This window comes from Pogoniulus pusillus, chromosome 16, assembly GCF_015220805.1.
Source record: "Pogoniulus pusillus isolate bPogPus1 chromosome 16, bPogPus1.pri, whole genome shotgun sequence".
Classification (NCBI taxonomy): Eukaryota; Metazoa; Chordata; class Aves; order Piciformes; family Lybiidae; genus Pogoniulus; species Pogoniulus pusillus.
Window position 1 is genome coordinate 7,883,251 of NC_087279.1, and position 25,577 is coordinate 7,908,827.

General features: G+C 45.4%; 1 protein-coding gene across 1 annotated transcript in view; it reads left to right on the top strand.

Moving 5' to 3' along the window:
• NUP210 (nucleoporin 210) overlaps nt 1-25,577 on the top strand; it is a 71,016-nt gene that overhangs the window by 7,356 nt on the left and 38,083 nt on the right. The window contains exons 2-14 of the mRNA XM_064156309.1: nt 3,286-3,422; nt 5,203-5,334; nt 10,459-10,555; nt 12,335-12,485; nt 14,594-14,726; nt 15,576-15,734; nt 16,204-16,272; nt 17,218-17,324; nt 18,340-18,480; nt 19,823-19,960; nt 22,498-22,653; nt 24,477-24,675; nt 25,368-25,513. Of these exons, the coding sequence (XP_064012379.1) occupies nt 3,286-3,422; nt 5,203-5,334; nt 10,459-10,555; nt 12,335-12,485; nt 14,594-14,726; nt 15,576-15,734; nt 16,204-16,272; nt 17,218-17,324; nt 18,340-18,480; nt 19,823-19,960; nt 22,498-22,653; nt 24,477-24,675; nt 25,368-25,513 (1,765 nt within the window). The remainder of the gene's footprint in view (nt 1-3,285; nt 3,423-5,202; nt 5,335-10,458; nt 10,556-12,334; nt 12,486-14,593; nt 14,727-15,575; nt 15,735-16,203; nt 16,273-17,217; nt 17,325-18,339; nt 18,481-19,822; nt 19,961-22,497; nt 22,654-24,476; nt 24,676-25,367; nt 25,514-25,577) is intronic.

Genomic DNA, 25,577 nt, shown 5'->3' on the forward strand with positions numbered 1-25,577 from the left:
TCAGACAGCAGACATCCTGTTGCTGATGAACCCTAATGTGTTTGTATTTTTCAAAGGACAAACTCAGCTGATGTTCTCCCTTCTCTTTAGCTCCCAGCCTCTAACAGTTTCAATCTCAGGTGCCCAGCTCCAGCTACCCTAGGAGTTAACCAGCATTCAGCTTACACAAGTCCAAGTTCCTTTGTAGTTGTGGAGTGTGTAAGTTTACAGCTGAAATTTAATGCAAACTCTTTGTCTTTGTTCCTTTCTTTTCCTAGTCTGAGAAATAACCTGTCATTAGATTTAGTTTTCCAGCACTGCTGTTGGTGCTGGCTGTAGCAGTGAAGTATTACAATACACAGCCATGTATTCAAAGACCAACTCCAAACCACAGTGGAACCCCTGTTGTGTTGTAAACACAATTAATTTCTGACTGTAAAAACACAGAACTCTCTAATTAATTTAAAAAACTCTCTAATGACAGGGAATATTAAGCAGTGTAAAAAGCTAAATAATAAGGGTAAAAGGCAATTCCATACATATAATCCTTATTTAAAGTGCCTGCATGTGTGTGAAGTCAGACCCACATGCTCAGCTCACAAAGCCTGCCAGCCAAGCACAGGGAATGCTGGTGAATGCTAATACTGTTTAAAGGAACTTGCTAAATGTTGGAAAACTGTTTGGTGGTTGCCTTAGAAGCTGCAGACTAACAGGGAAAGAGCTAATTGTTGGTCTGAAATTAACCACTGTATAACACAGCTTAGTGTACTACTAAAGGAGCAGATAAATGGTATTCTTTTAGGAGCAGTGTGAGCCCTAGTACACAAATTATGCCCATATTTCTGTACAATACTTATAAATTGAGACTATAACAAACAACTTTCAGGTTTAAGTTTCTAATTGGAGTTTTAATTGTCCATTCCATGCTACCTTGATGGGGTGAAGCTTTGAAAGCTCTGGGTTAGCAGTTGCTGCTGTTGTTTCAAAGTCCTCTAACAAATCCCACGGCACTGCTGGGACCTCACCAGTATTAGGAATGAATAATTCAATGAATTAATGAATTTTGCCCAAGAGAAAACTCTCACAGTGCTCTCCAGTGTCTAATTAACCTGTGCAGTGCCATCAGCTTCCACAATTCAAACTCTTCTGCCTGGAGTTTTGTGTCCTTGGGTTACAAACGTTTGGGGCTTTGTTGTTTGGGCAGCGCAACATGAGACTATTTGGACAGTAGAGCTGGAGATTTGGGCAGAGGGAGACCTCATGAAGTTCAACAAGGGCAAGTGCACCTGGGGAGGAACAACCCCCTGCACCAGGACAGGTGAGGGTGTTGACCTAATGGAAAGCAGCCCCAAGGAGAAAGACCTGGGAGTGCTGATGGACAATAGCCATGAGGACATAGCTCATGTCCTCATGGCCAAGAAGGATTGGCAGGTTTATTCCAGTGGCTACAACCAGACTTGTCTGTGTTCACCTGGACTGCAGGTGTCAGCTCTGAGGTAACAGAACATCCTGTGATACGTAGTGATTTCAAATGGTTGGTTGTGACAGGAATAAAAGTAGGTAAAACCTACACCTGGGGAGAAGGTGTTGCTGTCAAGCTGAAGCTCCCCTGCAGCTCCTTGGTGGGATAGAGGCTTTTTCCCATGAATCAGATGCAGGGATTTCTGAACATTGGCCACAAGAATGCTCTAAATCCATCCACTCTCACCTGCTTCACCATCTGGGGGATCTGTTGCACTGCCCAGATGATGCACTGTTTTCATCAGGGCGGCTGTCCTCATCTGAGAGCTGTGGTTCATGAGCAGCTTTGTCATCAGTGCTTTCTTTCATTGTTTAGTCCTCCAGAGGGCCCTTGTGAAAGAGCTTGGACTGGGAGCCCCTGAGCGAGCAGCTGTGGCTGGCTCAGGCGCTGAACTCATGAGCGGCTCAGGCAGGGTGCTGGGCTCTGAGCTGAGTCGAGGCTGGCTGCTTTCCTGCTTACTCTGCAGTGAGGAGCTGTGGGCAACAGCTGCCACCCAGTTCTCTGTAGGGTACTGAGCAGCTCACCCAGTTCAGAGGAGTGATACTCTGACTATTTGCAGGAGGAATGGCCTGCAAGAATTGCTTTGAGGCCTCTGTTTTCAGGCCTCAGGCTCATGCTGCTGCTATCTCTAAGCAATTAATTTCAAAAGCTTTGATTTTTATTAACTTTTAAGCTCTACTTTTTCCTCATCTGTATGTTTCTGGCACACAGAAAGTGAGAACTGGGCTCCATCTTCAGTATGAGCTTCCCACAATCTCATTCCTGAAGGAGCTGGCTATAGAGAAGCCAGGCAAGTCAGAGCAGGAGCTAACAGATGCAGCAGTTTTAGACTTCCATATAGGCCTCCATTTCACCAAAGATGATTGTTGGGCTGTGTATGTTTTACACAGTGTTAACACACTTCAGCTCCACAGACTAAATCCATGAGTTTTACATTTCTTGATTAAAAATAAAACCAACAACTTGTTTGGTGCTTCTTCAGAGCCTCCCATAGCAAGCATGTAATTGTGATGTTCTGTCATCAGGGAAAACCAGGAAGGACTGGAAGCAGCCCTCAGTGGTCATTGTGTCCACCATGCAGGGAGACCTCGAACTAGGTCAGGCTGCCCAGAGCCACATCAAGTCTGGTCTTGAATGTCTCCAGGGATGGGGCCTCAGCCACATCCCTGGGCAACCTGTTCCAGTGTTTCACCACCCTCATTGTGCAGAACTTCCTCCTAATGTCCAACCTAAATCTCCACTGCAGCAGTATCAAACCAGTGCCTCTCATCTTATCGCCATAGGCCCTTCTAAACAGTCCCTCTCCAGCTTCCCTGTAGGTCCCTTTCTGCTATTGAAATGCAGCTCTAAGGTCTCCTCAGAGCCTTTTCTTCTCCAGGCTCAATAGCTTCAATTCTTTCAGTTTGTCCTCATGGGAGAGGTGCTCCAGCCCTTTTGATGCTCTTTGTGACCTCTTCTGGACCCACTCTAGCAGGTCTATTTCCCTCTTGTTTTGGGGGTCCCAGAGCTGGGCACAGTAGTCAGAATTTTGTTTCAATTTTCTTTTGAAAGTGGCAAATGTAGCTTCAGCTAAACATATTTTCACTTCTGCTTCAGCACTGTGTGGGTTTGCTTGTTCTAGGCTTTTCCTGAAGGCCTCCAGCAGCTGTTGTTCCAGCTCTTAGGGAGATTGGGTCCTGCCTAGGTAATAACTATTCTGTAAATTGGTTTGGTGGCTTTTAAATCACTCATTTTCTGTCTAGCAGTAACTGGAATCTTGCTAATACAACCAAATGATCTTGTAGGTCCTCCAGCAGGCCAGAGGTTGCAAGCATAGAGCTGGCAGAGCAGGATGAGAAGCAGTGCTCCCAGAAGGCTGTTGTCCAGGCACGATCCTCACAGCCCACACGTCAGACAAGTATCATCTTGGCTGAAGATATAAGTAAGTTTGAACCTTTTGAAACACAACCCTACTTGTTTGTGGGCCTCCTGGCTTCCTCCAGAAAGGAAGCAGAGTGCACAAAAGTGCATGAAATAGATATTTCCATGCACAGCCATGTGGTACTTTTCTTAGGCATGGTTTGTAAGTTCTGTTTCCTAGAGGCCTCAAATAAGTGTTAATGATGCATCCAGGAAATGGGCTAATTCATTAGATTAAAAAGTAAGTGGGGGGAGGGTGACTGGAAGTGATTTTCAGTACATATAATGGAAATTCAAGTGGTGTGCATTTGGAAAGCTGTTAATTGCCTTGGTGTCTGTCATACAATATAGCTGGTTGTTTTATGATGACAGAAGCAAAACCAGCTGGTCAGTAAATGTCTTGCAGTCACTAAATGAAGGTGTAAGTATGGATTTATCATCTGGTCATCAACTTGGAAAAGCATGGACTTGAGGGATGGGCTACTGGCTGGGTAAGGAACTGGCTGGGTGGCCACACTCAGAGAGTAGCAGTCAGTGGCTCAGTGTCCTAATGGAGACAAGTGGCCTGCCTCAAGGGTTGCTGTTGGGACCAGTGTTGCTTTGTGGGCAATATGAACAGTAGAACTGAGCTGTGTGGTGAGGTTGATGTGCTGGAGAGAAGGGATGGCATCCAGGGAGATCTGGACAGGCTGCAGATGTGGGCCCAAGTCAATCTCATGAGTTTCAACAAGGCTAAATGCAAGGTCCTGTACCTAAGTTGAGCAATCCCAAGCACAAATCCGAGAGTGAGCAGAGAGCAGTGCTGAGGAGGGGGTGTCAGTTGGTGAAATACTCAGATGAGCCAGCAATAGTCACTGGCAGCCCAGAAGACAGCTGAGTGCTGGCTGCATCCAAAGCAGTGAGAGCAGGATGGAAGGGAGGGGATTCTGCCCCTCTTCTCTGGTGAGACCCCACCATCTCTGGTACCCTCAGCAAAAGGACGTGAAATTGCTGGAGCTGATCCAGAACAGGCCACAAAAATGATCAGAGAGCTGGAGAGCCTCTCCTATGGGAACAGGCAGAGAGAGTTGGGGCTGTTCAGCCTGGAGAAGAGAATGCTCCAGGAAGACCTTAGAGCAGCCTTCCAGTACCTGAAGGAGGCTACAGGAGAGCTGGGGAGGGACTTTTGAGAAGGGCTGGAAGTGACAGGATGAGGGCCAATGGATTTGAGCTGGAAGAGGGGAGATTGAGACTGGAGATTAGGAAGAAATTCTTCAGCGTGAGGATGGAGACACTGGAACAGGTTGCCCAGGGAGGTTGTGGATGCCCCTTCTCTGGAGGTGTTCAAGGCCAGGTTGGACGTGGCCTTGAACAATCTGGGCTAATGGAAAGTTTCTTTCTCTGCCTATGGCAGGGAGTTTGGAACTGGATGATCTTTAAGGTCCCTTCCAACCCGTTTGATGATTCTATGGTCTGTGGTGTGAATTCTTTTAATGTCTTTAGGACATGAGCCTTAACTGACAGTTGCACTTTAGAAATTCTTTACAGGTATTCAGACAAAGTATCTGTACCTTCATGTGGACAGAGATCACAATTAAAGATTGATTCTAAAGCTCAGTGAGGAAGGGAACTGCTTTTCTTGCTCACTTAGCCACATTCACCACTTGACCAAGAGTTTCTTGGCCAAAGTCATGACCTAATTTTGGTTCCTGCAGTGTCTTGTGTCTTTGGCTCAGTTTAAGGTGTGTTTTGTCTCCTCGGTGCTGTTGATGAGCAGGTTCAGTGTTGCTGATTTCATTTGCCCTTTCTGATGTTTCTTCCAGTGACTGGACAAGTGCTTCGCTGTGATGCTATAGTTGATCTAATTCATGACATCCAGATTGTGTCCACAACAAGAGAACTCTATCTTGAAGATTCACCACTGAAGCTAAAAATTCAGGCTTTGGACTCTGAAGGTAAGAGACCTGCTTGAAACTCTTAATTGTCTGATCTGTCACTGATTTTGTTTGCAGCACAGTTGAACATTAGAGTGGAATTAGCTATTGGGTTGGGTAGAAAGAATTACTATAGAATCTTCTAGATTGGAAGAGAGCTGTCAGATCATCAAATCAATCCATTAACCCAGCACTGCCAAGTTACCATGTCCCTCAGCACCACATCTACACAGTTTTGAAATCCCTTCAGGGATAGAGATTACACCACTGCCCTGGGCAGCCTGCTCCAGGCCTTAGCCCTGTCAGAGGAAAAATAGTTCCTCAAGTCCAACCTAAACCTCCCCTGGTACAACTTGAGGCACTTTCCTCTCATTCTATCACGTTTTACTTAGGAGATGAGATCAACCCCAACCTGTCTCCAAACTCCTTTCAGGGAGTAGTAGAGAGCAGTGAGGTCTCCTTTCAGCCACCTCTTCTCCAGACTAAACACTTCAATTCCCTCAGTTGCTCCTCACCGGCCCTGTTCTTCAGACTCTTCACCAGCTTTGATGCTCTTCTCTGGACCTGCTTCAGCCCCTCAATGTCTTCTTGGATTGAGGGCCCCAAAACCAAGCCCAGTACTCAAGTCAAGGTGTGGCCTCAGCAGTCCCAAGCACAAGGGAACACTATAGAAACCAAACTGAGTGGTTTAAAGGGAGTTCTCTGGACAACCCCTTCAGTAACCCCTTGTTTTTAAGTGTCAAATCTGCATACCACCTAAACAGGACAATCAAACACTACTTGATTGCCAACAGGTTTTGCCTTTTTTTTTTCCCCTTACTTTCCCAGGAGACCTAACTCTGGAGTTAAAGGTACTTTTAAAATCCAGGATTTCAAATAGTTGAGATAAAGGTGTCAGCTCTTAGCAATTCTACCTGCAGCTTAGGACTAAGACTGTAATGTAAAACATGCCAGCATTTATCCTGTTGAAATGTCCCATCAAGATCCAGCTGGGCTGAGCAAGGCTGTGCAGCAATGTGAAGCAGGTTGCTCTTTTTCTGCCTTTGTTACTTTTGAGCTGAGACTGTCCAAAGTTTACAAGAGTACATTTTAATTCGTGTCCCACCAAGCATCTGAGATGATACTGAGGACAAGTCACCTATTGCTTGGATTAATACTCCTTAGTTATTAGAGAAGTACCCACATCTGGGAAGTGCCATTTAGTTGCACACAAGTCAGTGCCTTTGCACTGAATGCAGAATTGTTTAACAGAAGCAGAAGGTTCTGCTTTTCGTGCTGTGTGGAGCATCAGGAAAAGAGCCATGGTGCTGGTAAGAACTTCATCCTTTGGTTTTGGTTGTTTGTTTATTTTCACTTTCATAGAATCACAGAATGGCTCAAGTTGGAAGGGACTTTTGAGGTCATCTACTCCAATTCCCCTGCCATGGGCAGAGACACCTCTCAACTAAACTTGGCTGCCCATGGCCTTGTCCAGCCTGGCCTTGAACACCTTCAGGGAGGGGACATCCACAACCTCCCTGGGCAGCCTATTCCAGAGTCTCACTACTCTTGCACTGAAGAGCTTCTTCCTCAGATCCAGACTAACCCTGCTCTCCCTCAGCTTCAAACCATTCCCCCTTGTCCTGTCTCCAGACATCCTCATGAAAAGTTCCTCTGCAGCCTTCCTGCAGGATACCTTCAGCTATCAGAATGCAGCTCTGAGGCCTGTCTGGAGTTTGCTCCTCTCCAGGCTGAACAACCCCAGCTCCCTCAGCCTGTCCTCACAGCAGAGGTGCTCCTGCCCTTGCATCATCTTTGTGGCCTCCTCTAGACTCCCTCCAGCAGCTCTGTGTCCTCCTCCTGCTGGGGACAGCAGAACTGGAGGCAGGATTGGAAGTGAGGTATCAGCAGAGCAGAGTCAAGGGACATAATCCCCTCTCTTGCCCTGCTGGACACACTCCTCTGGATTCAGCCCAGCACTTGGATGCCTTCTGGGCTGCATGAGAGCACTGCTGGCTCCTGGGGAGCATCTTAGCAACCAGTAGCCTTGAGTCTCTTTTCTTCAGAGCTGCTCTCAAACCACTCTGTACCCGGCCTGGATTTGTGGCCGGAGTTGGCCTGATCCACATGCAGGACCTTGCACTTTGCCTTGTTGAACCTCGTGCAGCTGGCACTGGCCCACTTCTCAAGCCTGTCACATTAACACTCAAACAAAGTGATTTTTAGGACAGCTGCTGGGCTGAAAGGAAATGATATGTAAAGATCTCTGAAAGGTTGAGTTGTTTGGTTTGGGTAGTTAATGAGCCTGTCCTACATTTTTCGGTGTACAATGAATGCCAAGTTATGTATGGCAATATGTTAATAATCAAAAGTAGTTTTGTTTTCTTATGCTGTGCATAAGGCTGGATTCTTGGCTTGGTATTTCTGCAAAGCCTGAAGTGTGCTCAATGGACCAATTAGCCTTGGAAGCCACCCAAGTTAGACTCTGAACATGAGCAGTGATTCCAATCCCACAAAGAATGTTTAATCTGCGTGAGTGAAACAATGGGTTGGTTTGAAGCTGTGGGGCTAAACTTCCCAGTCTAACTTTGGGGAATCAGGATACACTTAAAAGCTGTGAATATCAGCAACTTTTTGACCCTAATAGCCTTGGGATTTCACAGATTGCCTTGGGTTGAAAGGGACCCTCAAAGGTCATCTTGTCCAAGTCCCTCTGCAGTCTGCATGGACACCTCCACCTAGATCAGGTTGCCCAGGGCCATGGCAAGTCTGGTGTTGAATGACCCCAGGGCTGGGACCATTCTTGGGACCCATCCATGGGAGATCTTTGGGAATACTGTTCCTCATCATGCCCAACCCAAACTTTCCCTGGTGCAACTTGAGGCTGTTTTCTCTTGCCCTGTTACCTAGGAAGAGCAGACCAATCCCACCTGTCTCCAACCTCCTTTCAGGGAGTTGTAGAGATCAGTGAGATCTCCCCTCAACCTCCTTTTCTCCATATCAAACAACCCCAGGTTCCTCAGCTGCTCCTCACCAGCCCTGTTCTCCAGACCTTTCACCAGCTTTGTTGCCCTTCTCTGGACCTGCTCCAGTGCTTTAACAGCTCTCTTGCACTGAGAGCCCCAAAACTGAACCCAGTACCCAAGATGTTGCTTCAACAGTGCTGAGTACAGGGGAACAATCCCTTCCATAATACAGCTTTGCAAAGGAAATTAGACTTGAATCCATGTTAAATAATCCAGTCTCAGTCAATGTTAATTATATTGCCCTGTGCATTTAGAGTTTTGTGTTCCAAATCCTATTTATTTGGGATTTGGAGCTGTCTGCAATAAGCTGTAGAGAAAAGGGAGGAACACCATTAGGTTTTGCTTTGTGTCAACTGGTCCTGAAGTAGTTTTGTGGCTTTAAAATGTCATAAACCTTTAAGCATACAAATTCAATAATACCTTTGCTTTGAATCTTTATTAATATAGGTATAAATGTCAAAAGGAGCAGCAGAAATTGTAATAGACATTAAAATACAGTAAATACTGAGATTTCAATTCCCTATTTATTTGTTCCAGTGCAATTCAGAGGAAAGCTGGTCCTGAAGACTGTAAAATCTTTCAAATTAGCAGCTGAAATCCTCAGCATTAGATCATTCAATCATGATAAATCTTGGGTCTCAGTTTGTGGCTTCTTTTCTGCTCCTTCAGAACATTTGTAGTTTCTCATGGTGCATAGTTTCTAGAAAGAAAGTGCTCAAATGGAGTTCTTTGGAGTGAAGAGTTATTCCTCTTCTGGGTTCATTATGGCAGTGCTCATTATGGCAGGTGGCTAAGAGAGCCAATGGCATCCTGGCCTGCATCAGGAACAGTGTGGCCAGTAGGACAAGGGAGGTTATTCTTCCCCTGTACTCAGCACTGGTCAGGCCACACCTTGAGTACTGTGTCCAGTTCTGGGCCCCTCAATTCAAGAGAGATGTTGAGGTGCTGGAGCATGTCCAGAGAAGGGCAACAAAGCTGGTGAGGGGCCTGGAACACAAACCCTATGAGGAGAGGCTGAGGGAGCTGGGAGTGTTTAGCCTGGAGAAGAGGAGGCTCAGGGGTGATCTTATTATTGTCTACAACTACCTAAAGGGACATTGTAGCCAGGTGGGGGGTGGCCTCTTCTCCCAGGCAACCAGCAACAGAAGAGGGGGACACAGTCTCAAGTTGTGTCGGGGTAGGTCTAGGCTGGATGTCAGGAGGAAGTTCTTCCCAGAGAGAGTGATTGGCATTGGAATGGGCTGCCCAGGGAGGTGGTGGAGGCACCGTCCCTGGAGGTGTTCAAGACAAGACTGGATGAGGCACTTAGTGCCATGGTCTAGTTGCCTGGATAGGGCTGGGTGCTAGGTTGGACTGTATGATGTTGGAGGTCTCTTCCAACCTGCTTGATTCTATGAAAGTGCAGTGCTGTGAGCCTGTTACCCAGGTAGGATCTCAGATCCATGTGTTTCAAAATTAAAGATAATTTAGATATGTTTTATTTAATGTCCTGCTAATATCTAACAATCTAATTAATAATAATCTCCTTTACTATGGCAAAGTCTACATCATCTATAGACAGTGTCAGGTGTATCAATAGTGAGTGGCTGTTGAAATGGCAACACCCAATGTACCCCTCCAACTTCTGTATTTGCTTCTGATTGTTTATGTCTATCTATATAAAATATATAAACATACTTTGCCTTAGTTTCTGTGGTACACAACAGATGAAATAATCATGAAGACAGAAGCACCTGTCTGAGGTTTTGTAGTATGAATGGATGGAACTGGATGATCTTTAAGGTCCTTTCCAACCTTTAAGGTGAATCTATGAATTCAAGCCAAAAGGATGAGGTTTGTGGTCAAAGGGGGAAAGGGGTGAATGTTGTGTGGGGCTGATGAGTGGTGACACCTGCCCCTGTCTGGTGAACTTAGTGCAGAACATCAAGTGGCATATGGTGTGGCTAAACTTGTGAGCAGAGAAGGCAGTTAACAGAACTTCTTACATATGCCAAAAGTAGATTGTGAAATGATTCTGGTAGTCCATTATTTTAGGGAGAAGAGACATTTCCTAAGGGGAAAAAAACGCCATAGTTTCTGCTCCAGGAAGGCTCCATGCTTGTGATTTCTCTTTGGTTTAATCTGCTTGTGTGATTTCTAGGCAACACTTTCAGCTCGTTGGCAGGGTTAGTCTTTGCCTGGACAATAGTCAAGGACACAGAGGCTGATGGCTTCTCAGATGCCCACAATGCCTTACGGTAAGTTCACTTAATTAATTCTTCCAAGGCTCAACTCCATTCACTGATCTTCCTCCAGGCAGTTCAGTGAACTGATGCCTGAAATCATGTTTGTGGATCAGTTCATAGGATCCTAGAGTGGTTTGTGTTGGAAGGGAGCTCAATGATCAGATAATTCCATGGGTAGTGACAACTAGACCAGGTTGCACAGGGCCTCATCCAACCTGGCTTTGCACACCTCCAGGGAGAGGGCATCCATAACCTTCCTGAGCAACCTCTTCCCGTGCCTCACTGGCAAGAACTTCAGTCTGTCTCCCCTCTTCCAGCTCAAAGCCATTGCCCCTCATGCTGGCACTCCAAGCCTACATCAGAAGTCCCTCCCCAGCTCTCCTGTAGTCCTGCTCAGGTACTGCAAGACTGCTCCAAGTCTTGCTGAAGCCTTCTCTTCTCCAGGTTAAACTACCCCACTCTCACAGCCTGTCCTTACAGGGGAGATTCTCTGTCCCTCTGATCATCTTCATGATCTCCTCTGGACCCATTGCAGCACTTCTGTAACATTCTTGTGCTGGGGGCCCCAGAACTGGAGGCAGTGCTCCAGGTGAGGTCTCACGAAAGCAGAGCAGAGGAGCAGAATCACCTCCTTGTATTGTTGGCTGCACTTCTTTTGATGCAGCACAGGGCATGTCTGCCTTCTGGGCTTCAAGTGACCATTGCTGGCTCGTGTTGACACCCTCAGGTCCTTCTCCTCAAGACTCCTTTTGAACCATGTATAATCTCATTTGAATTTGTTCTTGGGACTGCTTCAGGGGTCTTTTTAAAGTGCCTACTCGACAGCCTGTTTAATTTATCAACTGAAGGTGTTAATGAGCAGCCTGAAGTAGCTCTAATGCAACAGCTAGGAATAAAGAGATGCAATTGTTGATCTTCCTGAAGCATCCTGTGCGAAGGAAAGATTTAGCACTAAGCCTGTAACCTCAGCATTTCAGCAGAGAGATTTCAGCTTGAATTTTTGGTTTGAGTTTTGTTTTTAAGTCCAACTAGATATAAGGAAGGACCTCACCCAACTTGAAGAATTTCAGGTTTCAGTCAACACTTAGTTTTGCTATTGAAATCAGACCCCAAATACTGGATTCAGATTTTGAGGCCAGGTCTGCCCCAATTTTTAATATTCATAACTCTTCTCAGTGTGACTGGTGGTTGCTGATTGCCCTGTCAAAGTGCACAGCAAGCCATCCAGAAGCTGGCAACCCTTAACACAAGAGTTCTCTTTCCATTTCTATGCTCTCACTAGCCAGTCATGGCAAATTCTTCTCTGTCTTCTTACATCTCATTGAAATTTCTAACAACTCCTACGAGTGTTGTGCTTGGAATTTTATCACAGTCATTTATTAAATGCAGCCTGGCTTCTTCATAGAGGTCAGAGTTCCATTCTGGTTTATTGAGCTGTAGCTTTTCCAAACATAAGCTTGGTGTCTCTCACATCAGCTGTTCCACAACAATCCAGAGAGTTTTTGCAGTCTACACCTACTGTGAAAAGCAAAGGGTTGATTACAGACAGCATATGCAGTCCTCTGATAGCTCTTGAAAGCCCACACGCAGGCTTCAAACAAACTTATCAGTCACAGAAATTAGCTGCAGATATCATGAAGAATGAGTAGAATTTGGATATCTGGTCCCAGGCAGACATCTTCAGTTAGCTTAGAAATGGAAGGAGCTGGGAATATATGCTGGTGTTTTTTCTCAGTTGGTTTCCAAAGGTGGGTTAACAGTTTTCTGATCACTTTGTGGTTCATCTTTCAGTATACTCAAGTTCTCAGAATCCACTTATATTCCACCTTCCTATATATCAGAGATGGAAAAAATTGCCAAGCAAGGAGATACTGTTTTGGTGTCTGGAATGAAAACAGGGAGTTCCAAGATAAAAGCAAGAATACAAGAAAGTGTCTACAAGGTAAGAAACTTGCATTCATCTTTCCTTCTCTTAGTCTCGTAGTCCAGTGTTACAGAAGTACTGTCTTCTTGCCCTGCACAGTTGTCCCCAGCATGGGGTATCAGAGCTGCATCTCTGTCATACTGGGGTGACTCTGCAGCTCACAGTATCATCAGGGTTGGAAGAGACCTCACAGATCATCAAGTCCAACCCTTTACCACAGAGCTCAAGGCTAGACCATGGCACCAAGTGCCACGTCCAGTCCTGCCTTGAACAGCCCCAGGGACGGCGACTCCACTACCTCCCCGGGCAGCCCATTCCAGTGTCCAATGACTCTCTCAGTGAAGAACTTTCTCCTCACCTCCAGCCTAAATTTCCCCTGGCGCAGCCTGAGGCTGTGTCCTCTTGTTCTGGTGCTGGCCACCTGAGAGAAGCAGCTCATGCCACAAATGATGACAGTGTTGCTCTTGATCACCCTGAAGGGGCTGGAGCTGGATGCAGTTACCCAACCCAGGGTGGTGCTTGTACCAGAGATAATTTCTAACCTAAACTCTGGCAAAGGGCCTTGTGGTCTACTTTAGATAATTCTTTCCCCTTTCTTTACTTCTGATAGTCTTTGGATTTTATATATATATGGACAGAAACACACATACATATATATCTATACAGACATATATAACAAGAATCATACTGGATTGGGCATTGTCCCTTCAGCTCTGTGAAATAACCAGCTAGAACACTTCAGATCTTTTCAGCAATCAATAAATAGCTAGACAAGGCTTGCTGCATTGGTTGTACCTTTATTTCCTGTTGTTCTTGACATGAATGTCTCAGCAATGCTTGTTGGTATCTGGTTCTACCTCATTAGGTTCTGGACTCCAAGGAAGGGAGACCTTGGGATCAGGATGTCAGTGCCAGAAGTATGTTCAGTCTTTCATTTAATGGAGGTGGAGTCCTGCCCTGAAGTCAGAAAGCTCACCTCTGTCAGGGTTAGGAGTAGAATCCAGGCTGCATCATTTCAGCAGCAGTATTGGTGGTCTTCCAGATGTTGTGTAGATCCATACTGCTTCTTTCTTTGTAGCTTGTGGTGACTCTTTCACTTTAACTCTGCTGGCAGAGTTGTTGTTTTTTTCCTCCTAATAGAATTGATGAACAGCCAAGAGAGATGTTGTGGTTCTCACCATTGTGAGCTTGGCATTGTGCTAGCATCAGCTTAATACTGCACCTTCAACAGTCTCTCTATAAAATGGTGGGGTTTTCTGAGGCTCTTCCCATCCCTGCAGTCAGGAAATGCTGTAGAGAATATTTTTGCTTACAGCAGAATTGCCTGGGACTGTCCCAATATACCTGTCCCAAGTGCTCAGTGGAAGCATATCTCAGTACTGGTAATAGCAGTAAGCTGGCACAAACACTGTGTGTGTGTGTGCTCAGAAGTGTGGCTTTGTTACAACTCTGCCTAATTGTGCTGTACAGTCACTCTGATAATCAGCCTGGCTTTTTCAGTGCTTGTAGCTTGGTTAGTTTTCTGGTTATTATTTCTTTCTCTGAATGAGTTTGGAGCTGATACTGGAAGTGCAACTGAAACGCTGTTGTTCTATTTGCAGGTTTTTATGCCTTTCTAGTTAGCAGTTCCTTTAAATCTTTCACTGCTGTCATGCTGCACATTTTCAGTGAGCATCCCTCAAGCAACTGTAATGGAATCTCTACAATTATCTGTTGTATTGCTAATTTAATAGACCAGTGAGTGTGATGCAGGTTGCCCAGTGAAGTTATGATGGATATGTTGTCTGGAGGTACTATGGTTTACAGGAAGGAAAAGAAATGTCTAGATGCTTGACTAGCTGCTGTGCCTCTGCCTCAGGTCTCTCTGTGTTCTCCAGAAAACTGATGTCCACACAGACTTGATGGATTTCCTTCAGCCTCACACCGTATGCATAGAGCAGATCTCTAACAGCATTCCTCGTCGCTTGCATTTCTCTGTTGTGCCAAAATTGGAGCCGATAATAGCCAATTACAGCAAGTGCTATTTTTCACTTACAGATTATAAGTTACTGCTGCGTGGTCTGGTCCAAACAAATCAGCTGCTTTAACTCTGCCTGCTTTTTCTTTCTTCTCCCCTGAATCAATAGAATGTGCATCCTGCAGAAGTCAGATTGCTTATTTTGGAAAACATCCTCTTAAATCCAGCATATGACATTTATCTTCTGGTAGGAACATCGATTCAGTACAGAGTCCAGAAAGTAAAGCAAGGGAAGATTACAGGTTTGGCCTGTTCCTTTTTATCTTTTTGTGTGTGTGTGACTTTTTTTCAATGCTTTGTGTGAGTTTTTTTACTGATGAGAACTTTTAAATTGCATTTAAAATACTTTGTTCATATTTAAGATTGTATGTTATACATAAAATAGAGATACTGATACTGTGTAATGTACACAGACCTTATGATGATGCAGCTCTTTAGCTTTTCTGTCCAAACACTCTGTAAAGGCAGATTTGTCAAGGAGGTGAAGGTTAAGGGGAACCTAGACCAAGAACTTACTCTGTCATTGTAGGTGTACTCATTTATCACACACTTACTGTCTGACTCTCTTAGTTAAATCAAGTTTAGTTTAGTAACTTCTCTAACTGAAGAAGTTTTCTTGGCAAATGGGTGTGCTCCACTTCTACAAAGGTGGGATAGCTGGCTTTAACCCCATTTCAAGGTGGGGAAGTTTGCAGTTGCCTCTGCTGCTCACAAGGAGCCTGTGCTGACAATGGCTTTGCTCTTTTTTTCTTGTATAAACTAGACAAGAAACATGTTGCTGGGCTAGGCTGGCTACATCAGCTGGTAGCGCAGAGTGGAGGGACAGAAGTTTTGTAACTTTTAGAGGGTAATGTAACCCCTTTTGAAGCTGGGAATGAGCAGGAAGTTAGGACTGCAGAGTGGGATGGCAGCAGGTGGATGGTGCAGCTCTGAAGCTAGCGGAGCAGCTTTGTGTGTGTTGATACAATCACAGCAAGTCTGTTTCTACAGGACATGAACCGCTGTAGAGATGAATCAGCACTAATGAGAAGCATCCTAACACTGGCATGCTGGCCCTTGTCGTTTCATGTGTTGTCTTGTTTCCTGTGCAGAGTTAACAATGCCCTCTGATCAGTACGAGCTGTACCTGCAGAACCACATCCTCACTCCCGGGGGAGATCTGTCCCGGCCGGTTGCCGAGTTGGACCAAGCGACATCAGTTGTGACTGCATTGCAGCAGGGACAAACTAACCTCATACTTGGACACAAGAGTATCCTTCCTAGGTGGTGCTTTTCCATCCAGATCTTCATGGCAGGAGATAAACTTTCCACCCTTTGCTGCACAAAATTGATGAAGCTATCCACATTGGTACTGGAGGCCTTGAAAATCAGGAGGCATAGAAAGCAGCACTGTTCTGAATTCAATCTTAGCAGAGCTGCCTGGTGCCTCAACATGTTCTAAGAAATTAGGTTGGCAAAAAAATGATTAAATCATGTCTGTTCCCCTCTGTCAGTGTGGAAATGTGATGAGGCTTTATTTGATTCTTGTCTTCAGAACTTCATACTCTCTAGTGGAATCTCTCTGAAATACTCCCTCCCTTTCAGAGTAGTGAGGATAACATTTCTTTCCAGTGTAAAATAACCTTTACGTATCCAAAGAGATGTAAGAAGCCCCAGGAATGATCTGATCTTTAGCTGACTTTTGACAAAAACTTTTCTGTTCCTTTACTGAGACTTCAGGTATCAGCATGCAGGGGATTGCCAGGCTGCCAAACAGCACCATCTACGTTGTAAATCCCAGGCATTTAGGTTGGTACAGGCTGAAGTTTTCCTGATTGCTTCATGTAATTCCTTGCCTTGTTTTCACATTGCTGTTCTCCTATGTGTGTATCCACCTCTCCAGTTCTTGTGTTACTGTTCACAGAATGGCTCAGGTTGGAAGGGACCTCAGAGATCATTTACTGCAACCTCCCTACCTTGGGCAGGGTCATTTCTCAACTAGACTTGGCTGCTCAAGGCCTCATCCAGCCTGGCTTTAAACACCTATAGGGAGGAGGCATCCACAACCACTCTGTGCAACTTGTTCACCACCCTTGCTCTGAAGATCTTCTTCTTAAGATCTAGTCTGAACCTGCTCTCTCTCACCTTCAAACCATTCTCCCTTGTCCTGTCTCCAGACAACCTCATGAAAAGTCCCTCTGCAGCCTTCCTGGAGGATACCTTCTGGTCCTGGAAGGCAGCTCTAAGGCCCATCTGGAGTTTGCTCCTCTCCAGGCTGAACAACCCCAGCTCCCTCAGCCTGTCCTTACAGCAGAGGTGCTGCAGTCCTTGCATCATCTTTGTGGCCTCCTCTGGACTCTCTCCAGCAGCTCTGTGTCCTCCTCCTGCAGGGGACAGCAGAATTGGAGGCAGGATTGGAAGTGAGGTCTCAACAGAGCAGAGTCAAGGGACAGAATCCCCTCACTTGCCCTACTGGGCACACTCCTCTGGACGCAGCCCAGCACATGGGCTGCAGGAGGGCTCACTTTTCAGAGGGGAATGATTTTATTCACAGTAGTAGCTCAGTGTGAAATAGGTTTAGCAGTAAATACTTACTAAACAAGCATAAATACTTGGATATTTTCTTCTGGTTTTGTATTCAGCAGATGAAAACAATGAAAGTGCACCTGCAAAGTGTGGACAGCAATAGCAAAGTGCTTGTCTGTTCTATAAGGAGCTGTTGGTCTGCACTACTCAGTCTCTCCTGTTTTCTAGGCTTTACAATTCATCCAGGAGACAGATGGGTCCTAGAAACGGGCAGACTTTATGAGATTACAGTTGAAGTGTATGACAAATCAAGCAACAAGGTGTATTTATCTGATGTAAGTTGAGATGTTGATCTGCTTCTGTGTGTCTGTCTCCTAAATGCTGCCTTTCACCGAAAGTAGTTAGTACTTTCTCACTTAACATTGAGTTAGAGCATTTCAAAGCAGGTTGCTTCCTGCCTTCTTCTTTTCTCTCTTTGTTTTTTAACTGAAATGCTGTAGGTGGTTGATGTGAAAGTGCCTGTTGGGGTCTGAGTGCTATAAAATAAAATGGGAGGGGATGGACGACTCAGTTCAAACATGTAGCACAGGTACTGCACTGGAAATGGCGACCAGTGTGACTGCTGGAGAGCTGTGCCAATGCAGTCCCCCTCAAACAGTGTCACACCTACAGGCAAGCTGTCCTACCAGAGAACCAGGTGTAAGGAAGGTGTAAGCTTCTGAGGAGCTACCTCTTTCCTTTCAGTTGGCTGGGGGAAGAGCTTGGGTGATGAGCTGGCATGAAGACACTTCACAGTGTAGAAGTTTAAAATGAATTGTAGGTAGTAAGTACCAAATATGCATTGATCTGAAGAAAATAAACCAAACCAGAAATGGTTCATTTGCAAGCAGAAAATAATCATCAAGTGCTTGCTTTTCAGAATGTTGAGTGTATGTGTGTTATTTTATTTGCATTTCTCTGCTTCCTGAGGTAGAGACCCGAGTTGCAACTAGATCTCAGAAGCATGCCACAGAGGCAGTATGTTTGTGTGTTCTTACTTCTTTTGTGTTTAAGAATGACAAATTTAAGGAATGATTGTTAGATATGAATTATTTAGTGGTATAAATATTGGTGCACTGCCTGAATGATTACATGTTGCTGCTGATTTTTAAAGCTAGCTATTTTCTGTGGAGTTAATGCTCTGTCTAAAAGATACAAAGGCTGAAAACCTCCATAGAGAAAAAAATCTTACTAAGTTTCTCTGAACTCTACTGTGAAAGAATTGTTCTCTCATTGATTTGTTGCTGATGTGAATCTAGCTGTCTGCACGGTATTAATGGCAGTTACTGTGGCAATACCTTCTGGTTTTAGAATATCAGAATTAATACCAAGCTGTCCAGAGAGTATTTTGAGGTGCTGAAGTCCTCTCTGAATGGATCATACCACTATGTGAAAGCAATAAAGAAGGGCCAGACTGTTATTGATGCTGCACTGACATCGGTCGTAGATCAGGTATGGTTTTGTAAGAACTCTTCTCCTCTACTGATGGGCCTAAAAAAGATATTAGGGCTTAACACTGACCTAGTAAAAGAACACCTAAAGATTCAGATTAGACATTAAGAAGAAATTCATCCCCATGAGGGTGGTGAGGCACTGGAACAGGTTGCCCAGAGAAGTTTTGGAGGCTCCAAGCCTGGTGGTGTTGGAAGGCAGGTGAGCAGCCTGGTGTAGAAGAACCTGGCAGTTGAAACTAGATGATCCCTAAGGCCTTTCCAACCCAAAGCACTCCATGATTCTGTGGATTACATGGGCCTAAGACATCTTTGTTTAAACAGATTAAGAGCTAGCTTTTAAAACTTCTGCTTCAGGAATGCTGTCAGTTAAGTCAGCAGAGGATCTGCTTAACATAAAAACCATGGGACTTTGCTGCTGTGTGTGGCAACCACCCATTGAATTAGTGCTGCACAGCACTGATTCTTCTCATGGCAGATACTTGCAAAGGTCCCATCCTTTGAATTTTACAACTGACTGTGGTAGGATCATCAATGTCATAGCCTGGCCTTGCTCTGCCTTTAGTTAGATTTGGAAAGTTCTCTGTCATTTGGTTAGTGATGTTCAAAGCTGGAATGAAAACCTGCCAAGTGTATCAGCCTGCAGAGTTCTTCAGATTAATATTCATTATCTTTCTGCTGGTTGGGCAGGCTGCTGAGTGTATGGCTGACTAGAGCATGTGCTGTGAAAGTGATTTGCTTCTGCTTGGAATTTGAAAAGATTCAACACCTCACCTTTGCTGTGAAATCATTTTAGTGGCTCCTTGAGTGGGATTTAGTAGGTCCTTGTGTGTGATAAGCCATGCTCAGTCTCTGTGGCGGAGAGCTGCTCTTGAATGAAATGAGGTCACCTGAGAGCTGTTTTCCTTCAAACTCCAGTAAGAAAGCAGTATGTTGTGCCAGAGGGTTATGGCATTACACTCACAACCAAGATGGAAAGGCCAGTGTTTGCAGGTGGGCTGAGAAGTGGGGCTTCTAGAGTCAGTTTCTTCTTCACCTGCTGCAGAGTGTAAGGAGAAAAGTAAATGCAGGTGTGGAACTACTGAATCCATTCTCCAGACAAGATCTTAAAACCTGGGAATAGTGGAAGAATACATTTCCTGTTGCTATTTGCCTTTGAAATGCTTTTCTGTAGTCGTTTAACACAGCGGTACACTGTGCCGAGCTCTGCTCACAAGTGCCCCTGAACAGTTTTCCTTTCTCTCTTAGGTCTTGTCAACAGCTTTGCTGCACATGGAGACTACTCTGGAGTTGTAAGAAGCCCTGTGCTGCCATTTCTAATACCCTGTTGTTGCTTTTTGTAGGATGGAGGTGTGTATACATTACCAGTACCAGTGCAAAGCCAACAAGATGTTGAAATCTACCAGCCCATAGTTCTTTCACCCAGCATTTTGACGTTTCCTTGGCAGCCCAAAGCAGGAGCCTACCAGTACACCATACAGGTATGCCAGAGGAGTGTCTGTGTACAGACACAGTGAGGCCTGTCACCCACCACCCAGGTAACTTTGGTTAACTTTGGATTCATCATGCACAGTGACATCCAAAAGCTCTCATTTGGGGACATTTAGTGGGATGTTAGCTGTGGGAGTTGAAAACAAGTGTAGCTTAAAACAAGCACATGAGAAACCAACAGACATAACCCTGCCCTGACTTACCTCCTGTCTTCACTCCTTGTTTGTGGCTCTGAGCAACCTGCTCTAGTTGCAGATGTCCCTGCTGCCTGCAGAGGGGTTGGACTGGGTGAGCTTTAAAGATTCCTTCCACCTAAAGCATTCTGTGATTCTAATAACAAGTCATCAGGAGGCAGAGACCACAGTTTCACTGACAGTCTCCCCTTCTAAAGGGACCTTTTCCTTGAAGTTCTTGCTCCCATGCTGCCAGTCCTTCCATACACTTCCTGAGCAAATGGCTTGGCTTCCAGTGATCAGAGATCAGTGTGCTTCCCTAGATGTCTCTTACCCCAGATCCTAATGCTTTTAGCATTGGGCAGTGCTGAGTTTTGGGCCTGTTTTCAAGTAAACAGTGTACAAAATAGGCAGTGGGATGTATGTATTTGTGTGTGTGTGTGAGCACATCTATCTCAGTGGGATGCATTTGCATTCTCTAGGGTAAATCTGAGTTGGCACCACTGAGTTTAGCTTCGTCATTTGTACTTAGATGTGGCAGGTTTGGTTTAGTTCATGCTATACCAAACCACACCAGCAGAGTGTGGTAAAAAGTCTTAGTTCCAAAGACACTTTTTTCACTATTTCCTCAGAACTTCTGCTAGGATTTTCCCAACCAGGAACAGTAAATGTGTTTTTCTGCTTGCCACCTCTTACAGTTCCAGTCTTGTCTCATTACATCTTGCATATATCAAGTCTCTCACCCATGTATTACTCCAGTAATTGCATCTCTATTCTGACTTCACTGTGGGCTTTTTTCATTAAAAATAGAACCTCTTTTGTTCTCTTTGCATTTACTAAAACTGAAAAGGCTGTCCCAGGCTGCCTGCTCAGCAATGCTAGTGGCTGTTCACAGTAACACACAGCTTGACTCTTGCTGCTGCCCGTAGACCTGTGTTTGCATCCTGCTTGGCACTTTCTGAGTCAGGCTGGTTTAAATTGGTGACTTGACTCTTTCTTTACTTTTTTTCCTTCTGAAAATAAGTTGAAAGGGATATTTGTATCTAGCCAAATTCTGTTTATAGCTAAAGCAAGTCCTTCCAGATGGTATCAGAATGACTTCTAGTGTTTGCTTTGTCAGCTGTCTGGTTTTCTGTTGGTTGCTTTGTTCATTTTTGTGCTAATGAGATGGATTTTGTTGCAAGTGAAAGAGGGAGTAAAAAAATGCCACCAAACCTTTGCCCTTTCCCTCTTTGCCTCCCCTGTAGGGCAGTGAAGTGCAGGGTCATCAGTCAAGCAGGTGGAGGTTGGTTTTCTACTGAGGGCATAACTGTCACTGGTGCCAGTTTGTGGAGCTCAGCTAACAGGCTGTGGATGGTGATCAGACAGTAAGAGAAGATGATTTCCCTTTATTCTCCTCAGTCCAAACTGTCTGCTAGATTAAAAAATGTAGCACTGCAGCTGCTTTGTATGGCAATGTGATGGGACTCCATAGAATTACTAAAAAGTCAGTATTTCTGTTTCATGGTTTCTGGAGCTCATCCAGTCCAACTCCCTGCTAAAGCAGCAGCACTCCAAGGAGCTTGTCCAGGGTCACAGTGGCCAGAGGAGTTTGGAATCTCTCCAGAGAAGGAGACTCCACAGCCTCTCTGGGCAGTCTGCTCCAGGGCCCCAGCACCCTCACACCAAACAAGTTTCTCCTCCTGTTCAGAAGGAACCTCTTGCTTTCCAGTTTGTGCTCATTGTCTCTTGTCCTGTCTCTGGGCTCCACTGAGAAGAGCCTGGCCCTGTTCTCTTGCCCCCAACCTTTAGCTCTTACTGAGCATTGATCAGATTCCCTCTCAGGCTGCTCTTCTCCAGATTCAGCAGCCCCAGGGCTCTCAGCCTTCGCTCCTCAGAGATGCTTCAGGCCCTCAGCATCCTTATAGCCTCTCCTGGACTGTCTCCAGTAGTTCCCTGTCTGTCTCTCTTGAACTAGGGAGCCCAGCACTGGGCATCTCCTGAAAGCTGTTAGCCAAGCTCCTGCCTAATTTGTATTTCTTTTCCACACTGTCTTTCTAGAGAGGATTTATCTTCTTGGTCATTTTTCATTTATTATGCACTGGGGTAGAGGAAATGCTGTGACTGGTCAAAGAAATTAAAACCATACAGGCTGAAATGAAAATGAAGGGCAATGATGCTCTCCTTTCTTTCCTCACTTGGCTTATTTGGAAGTCCTGAGGTGTTATTTTTGTTTATGTTTCCTCAACAACAGCACCGTCCTTGCTCAGCAGGTCCCTGCTTTTCATATAAGATATTCAGAGGCTCAACAGCTAAGAGAGGTGAGAACCACAGACTTTATAAGGTACTTGAAAGATTTTCTGTCTCTATTCCAGGCTCGTGGTGGGAGTGGCAATTTCAGCTGGTCCTATTCCAACCAGTCAGTTGCTACAGTGACAGTCAAAGGAGTGATGACAACTGGCAGTGATATTGGCGTCAGCATTATTCAGGCAGTTGATGTTCAAAACTCACTGCACTATGGAGAAATGAAGGTAAAACTTTTCATTTTCCCTCTTACTCTTGAATATGGCTGCTGGAAATGGCAAAGCAGCTGAGAATGCCACAGGCATTCCCCTTTCCAGAACCTTCCCAAGCGGATTCCCTGCCTGTCCTGTGGCAGGTTAAGGGGTCAGTTTGTGTTGGTGCTTCTGGGGATTTGAGCTCTCTCCACTGCATTAACTTCACCCCTGTTTTCCTGATGTCCTTGGCAAGTCGTTTTCCTTTGTTGTAAGTTTTGAGTGCAAGAGGGAAGTGGTAATTCAGTACTGGCCTAGCCATCTAAGCAGAGAGGCCAGCCTAAAAATGCTGCCTGCAGGGCGAGAGGTGGCTGCTTGACTGTTTCCCCTCCGTACAGAAGGCTGAAGGATGTTTACTGCTGGGTGTAAGTTTGGACATGAGCCAGCACCAAGCACTGACAGTCCAGAGCCAATCTTGTCCTGGGCTGATCCTCAGCAGCGTGGACAGTAGGGGCAGGGAGAGGATTCTGCCCCTCTACTGTGCTCTGCTGGGCGCCCACTGCAGTGCTGGGGCCAGCTCTGGAGTCCTCAGCACAGACAGGCGTCTGTTGGAGCAGGGCCAGGGGAGGCCACAGCAATGCTGGGAGGGCTGGAAGCCCTGTGCTGTGAGGCCAGATTAAGAGAGTTGGGGTTGTTCAGCCTGGAGAAGACAAGACTCCAGGGAGACTTTCTGGTGGCCTTTCAGAGCTTAAATGGGGCCTATAAAACTGTACTAATGGTGGAGTTTCGAGTGGCAAATTAGCTTGTGTCTCTGCTGAGATTATTTCTGTCAGTTTAGCAAGAGGAATTGGAGGGGAACTGGACTGGAAATAACAAGTGAAGTACTCTAAAGTAGTGACACAGACTAAATTTAGTGCAGGATTTACTTTACAGATGTGCTCTGAAATTGATGGACAACCCAGGGTGCTGCTACTTAGCAGTGGACATTTACTAGCAGGAGATATAGGGATGAAGATTTTTTCAGTTAAAACTTCTTATCCTCAGACATAAGTCAAAGCCTGAAGACAGAAAAAAAAGTACTTCTCTTCATGTGAGCTTTCAGAGTCAGTGTAGTGCACAATCTGAATAGGTTATTTTTGAATGCCTTTGTTCTTGTGCTGGAGTTGCATCCTTCAGAGGATAACTCTGAAGAATTCTGTTTATTGACCTCAGTGAGCAAGTTTGAGGAATCTGCTCCACCACGATCACAGTTTTAACTCTCTGCTTTGTGGTTCAATAGAAGTCATTTGCAGATGAAGTTACTGCAGATGCAAAGCTTTGATTGTAGTGCTTGATGCTGAACATGCAGTCAGGCTGGGGTGGATTCTTCAATATCCGTGGGAAAAGCAGCAAATCAGAATCACAAATTCTGCAGTTGTGGCCTTTTCATGCACATACCAGCTATGACTGCAGGGAAAGTCTATTTCTGTCCAGCAAGAAAACTATGGAGGAACTTCTTACAAGGGTAGATGGTGATAGGGCAAGGGGGAGTGCTGAGGGAGAGCAGAGTTAGACTGGATCTTGGGAAGAAGTTCTTCAGTACAAGGGCAGTGAGACTTTGGAACTGGTTGCCCAGGGGTGAGGCCTTGAGCAACCTGGGCTAGTGAGAGCTGTTCCTGCCCATGGCAGTGGGGTTAGGATTGGATTATCTTTAAGGTCTCTTCCAACCCAAACCATTCTATGAATTCTTGGTTGAAGAATCAGAGGGCTAATTGTATTGAGATCACTCTGAATCCTGTTGTCCTCTGGTGTGTTTCCTGGTCCCTTTTTGTGGGTGTTGTGTTCATAGCTTTGTGTCCTGTGTTCCTTTCCTCCTCCAGGTGTATGTCACTGAACCTAGTGGGATGGAGTTCGCACCGTGTCGAGTTGAAGCACGAGTTGGCCAGGTGCTGGAGCTGCCTCTGAGGGTTACTGGCCTGACAAATGTTGAAACAGGCCAGACTGTGCCGCTGAGCGACTGCTCACACTTTGACCTCTTAGTGGAGGTAGAAAACCGTGGTGTGTTCAGGCCACTTCAAGGTGATTTGATCCCCCTCCCTGCTTTGACAGTTAAATTGAGATGTTACTAAGCCAGTTATCTCCTTGAAATCACTGTCCCAGTTGCTGCAGGCAGTATCCCTACGGAGGTGCTTCACTTAGGAGGTGGGAATCGGAGTCATTTTATTTGTTTCTGGGTGATTAGCTGCCTTAACTTCTGCATAGCTGCCGCTGTGAGTGGTGGAGGCTGGCAGCCTTGCTAACTGTGTCAGGTCTAGCTTAAATATTTACACTGTCTAAGTCAAGGTCAGGTACGAAATCTGCCCCAGTTGGTGACAGTACCTCCTGGAGATGTCCTGCAGCTCAGTCTTCACTTCAAAATCAACAAAGCAGAAAAGGAATTACGGAGGCAGCACTAAAAGAATTATAGAAGTAACAGTAGAAGGTGGTGTGTGGAGCTCTGTGTCCACACCACTGCTTCTGGAGCCTCCAACACAGAGTAATGACTCATGTCTTGTCTTGAAAATGTGTGAAAAGGAAGTTTGTGAGCCACAGATACTTTGGTAGGTGTCGGGTTGGAGATGAGAGGAGTGAACATTCTTAACCCCTTTGGTCAGAGAACACCTCTCTACTTCTGATTGGAGTGCTGATGAGAAAAGCCACATTGAACTGACACTAAAATGCCTGCCCCTTTCCCTCCAAATGTGTGTTTATCTGTTTGGTTTGTCTGATAGGAAGGCTTCAGCCAGCTGCTGATTTCTGTAGTGGGGTCCGTGTGAAAGCTGAAAGCCAAGGATACACAGCACTTGTTGTTAGCTACACCCGTGGTCACATCCACCTCAGTGCCAGCATCACCATAGCTGCCTACCTGCCATTGAAGGTGAGCCTGCTTTTGCTGTTCCTGGAGCAATCCATCACTTCAGGTGCTCTTACAAGACAAGCAG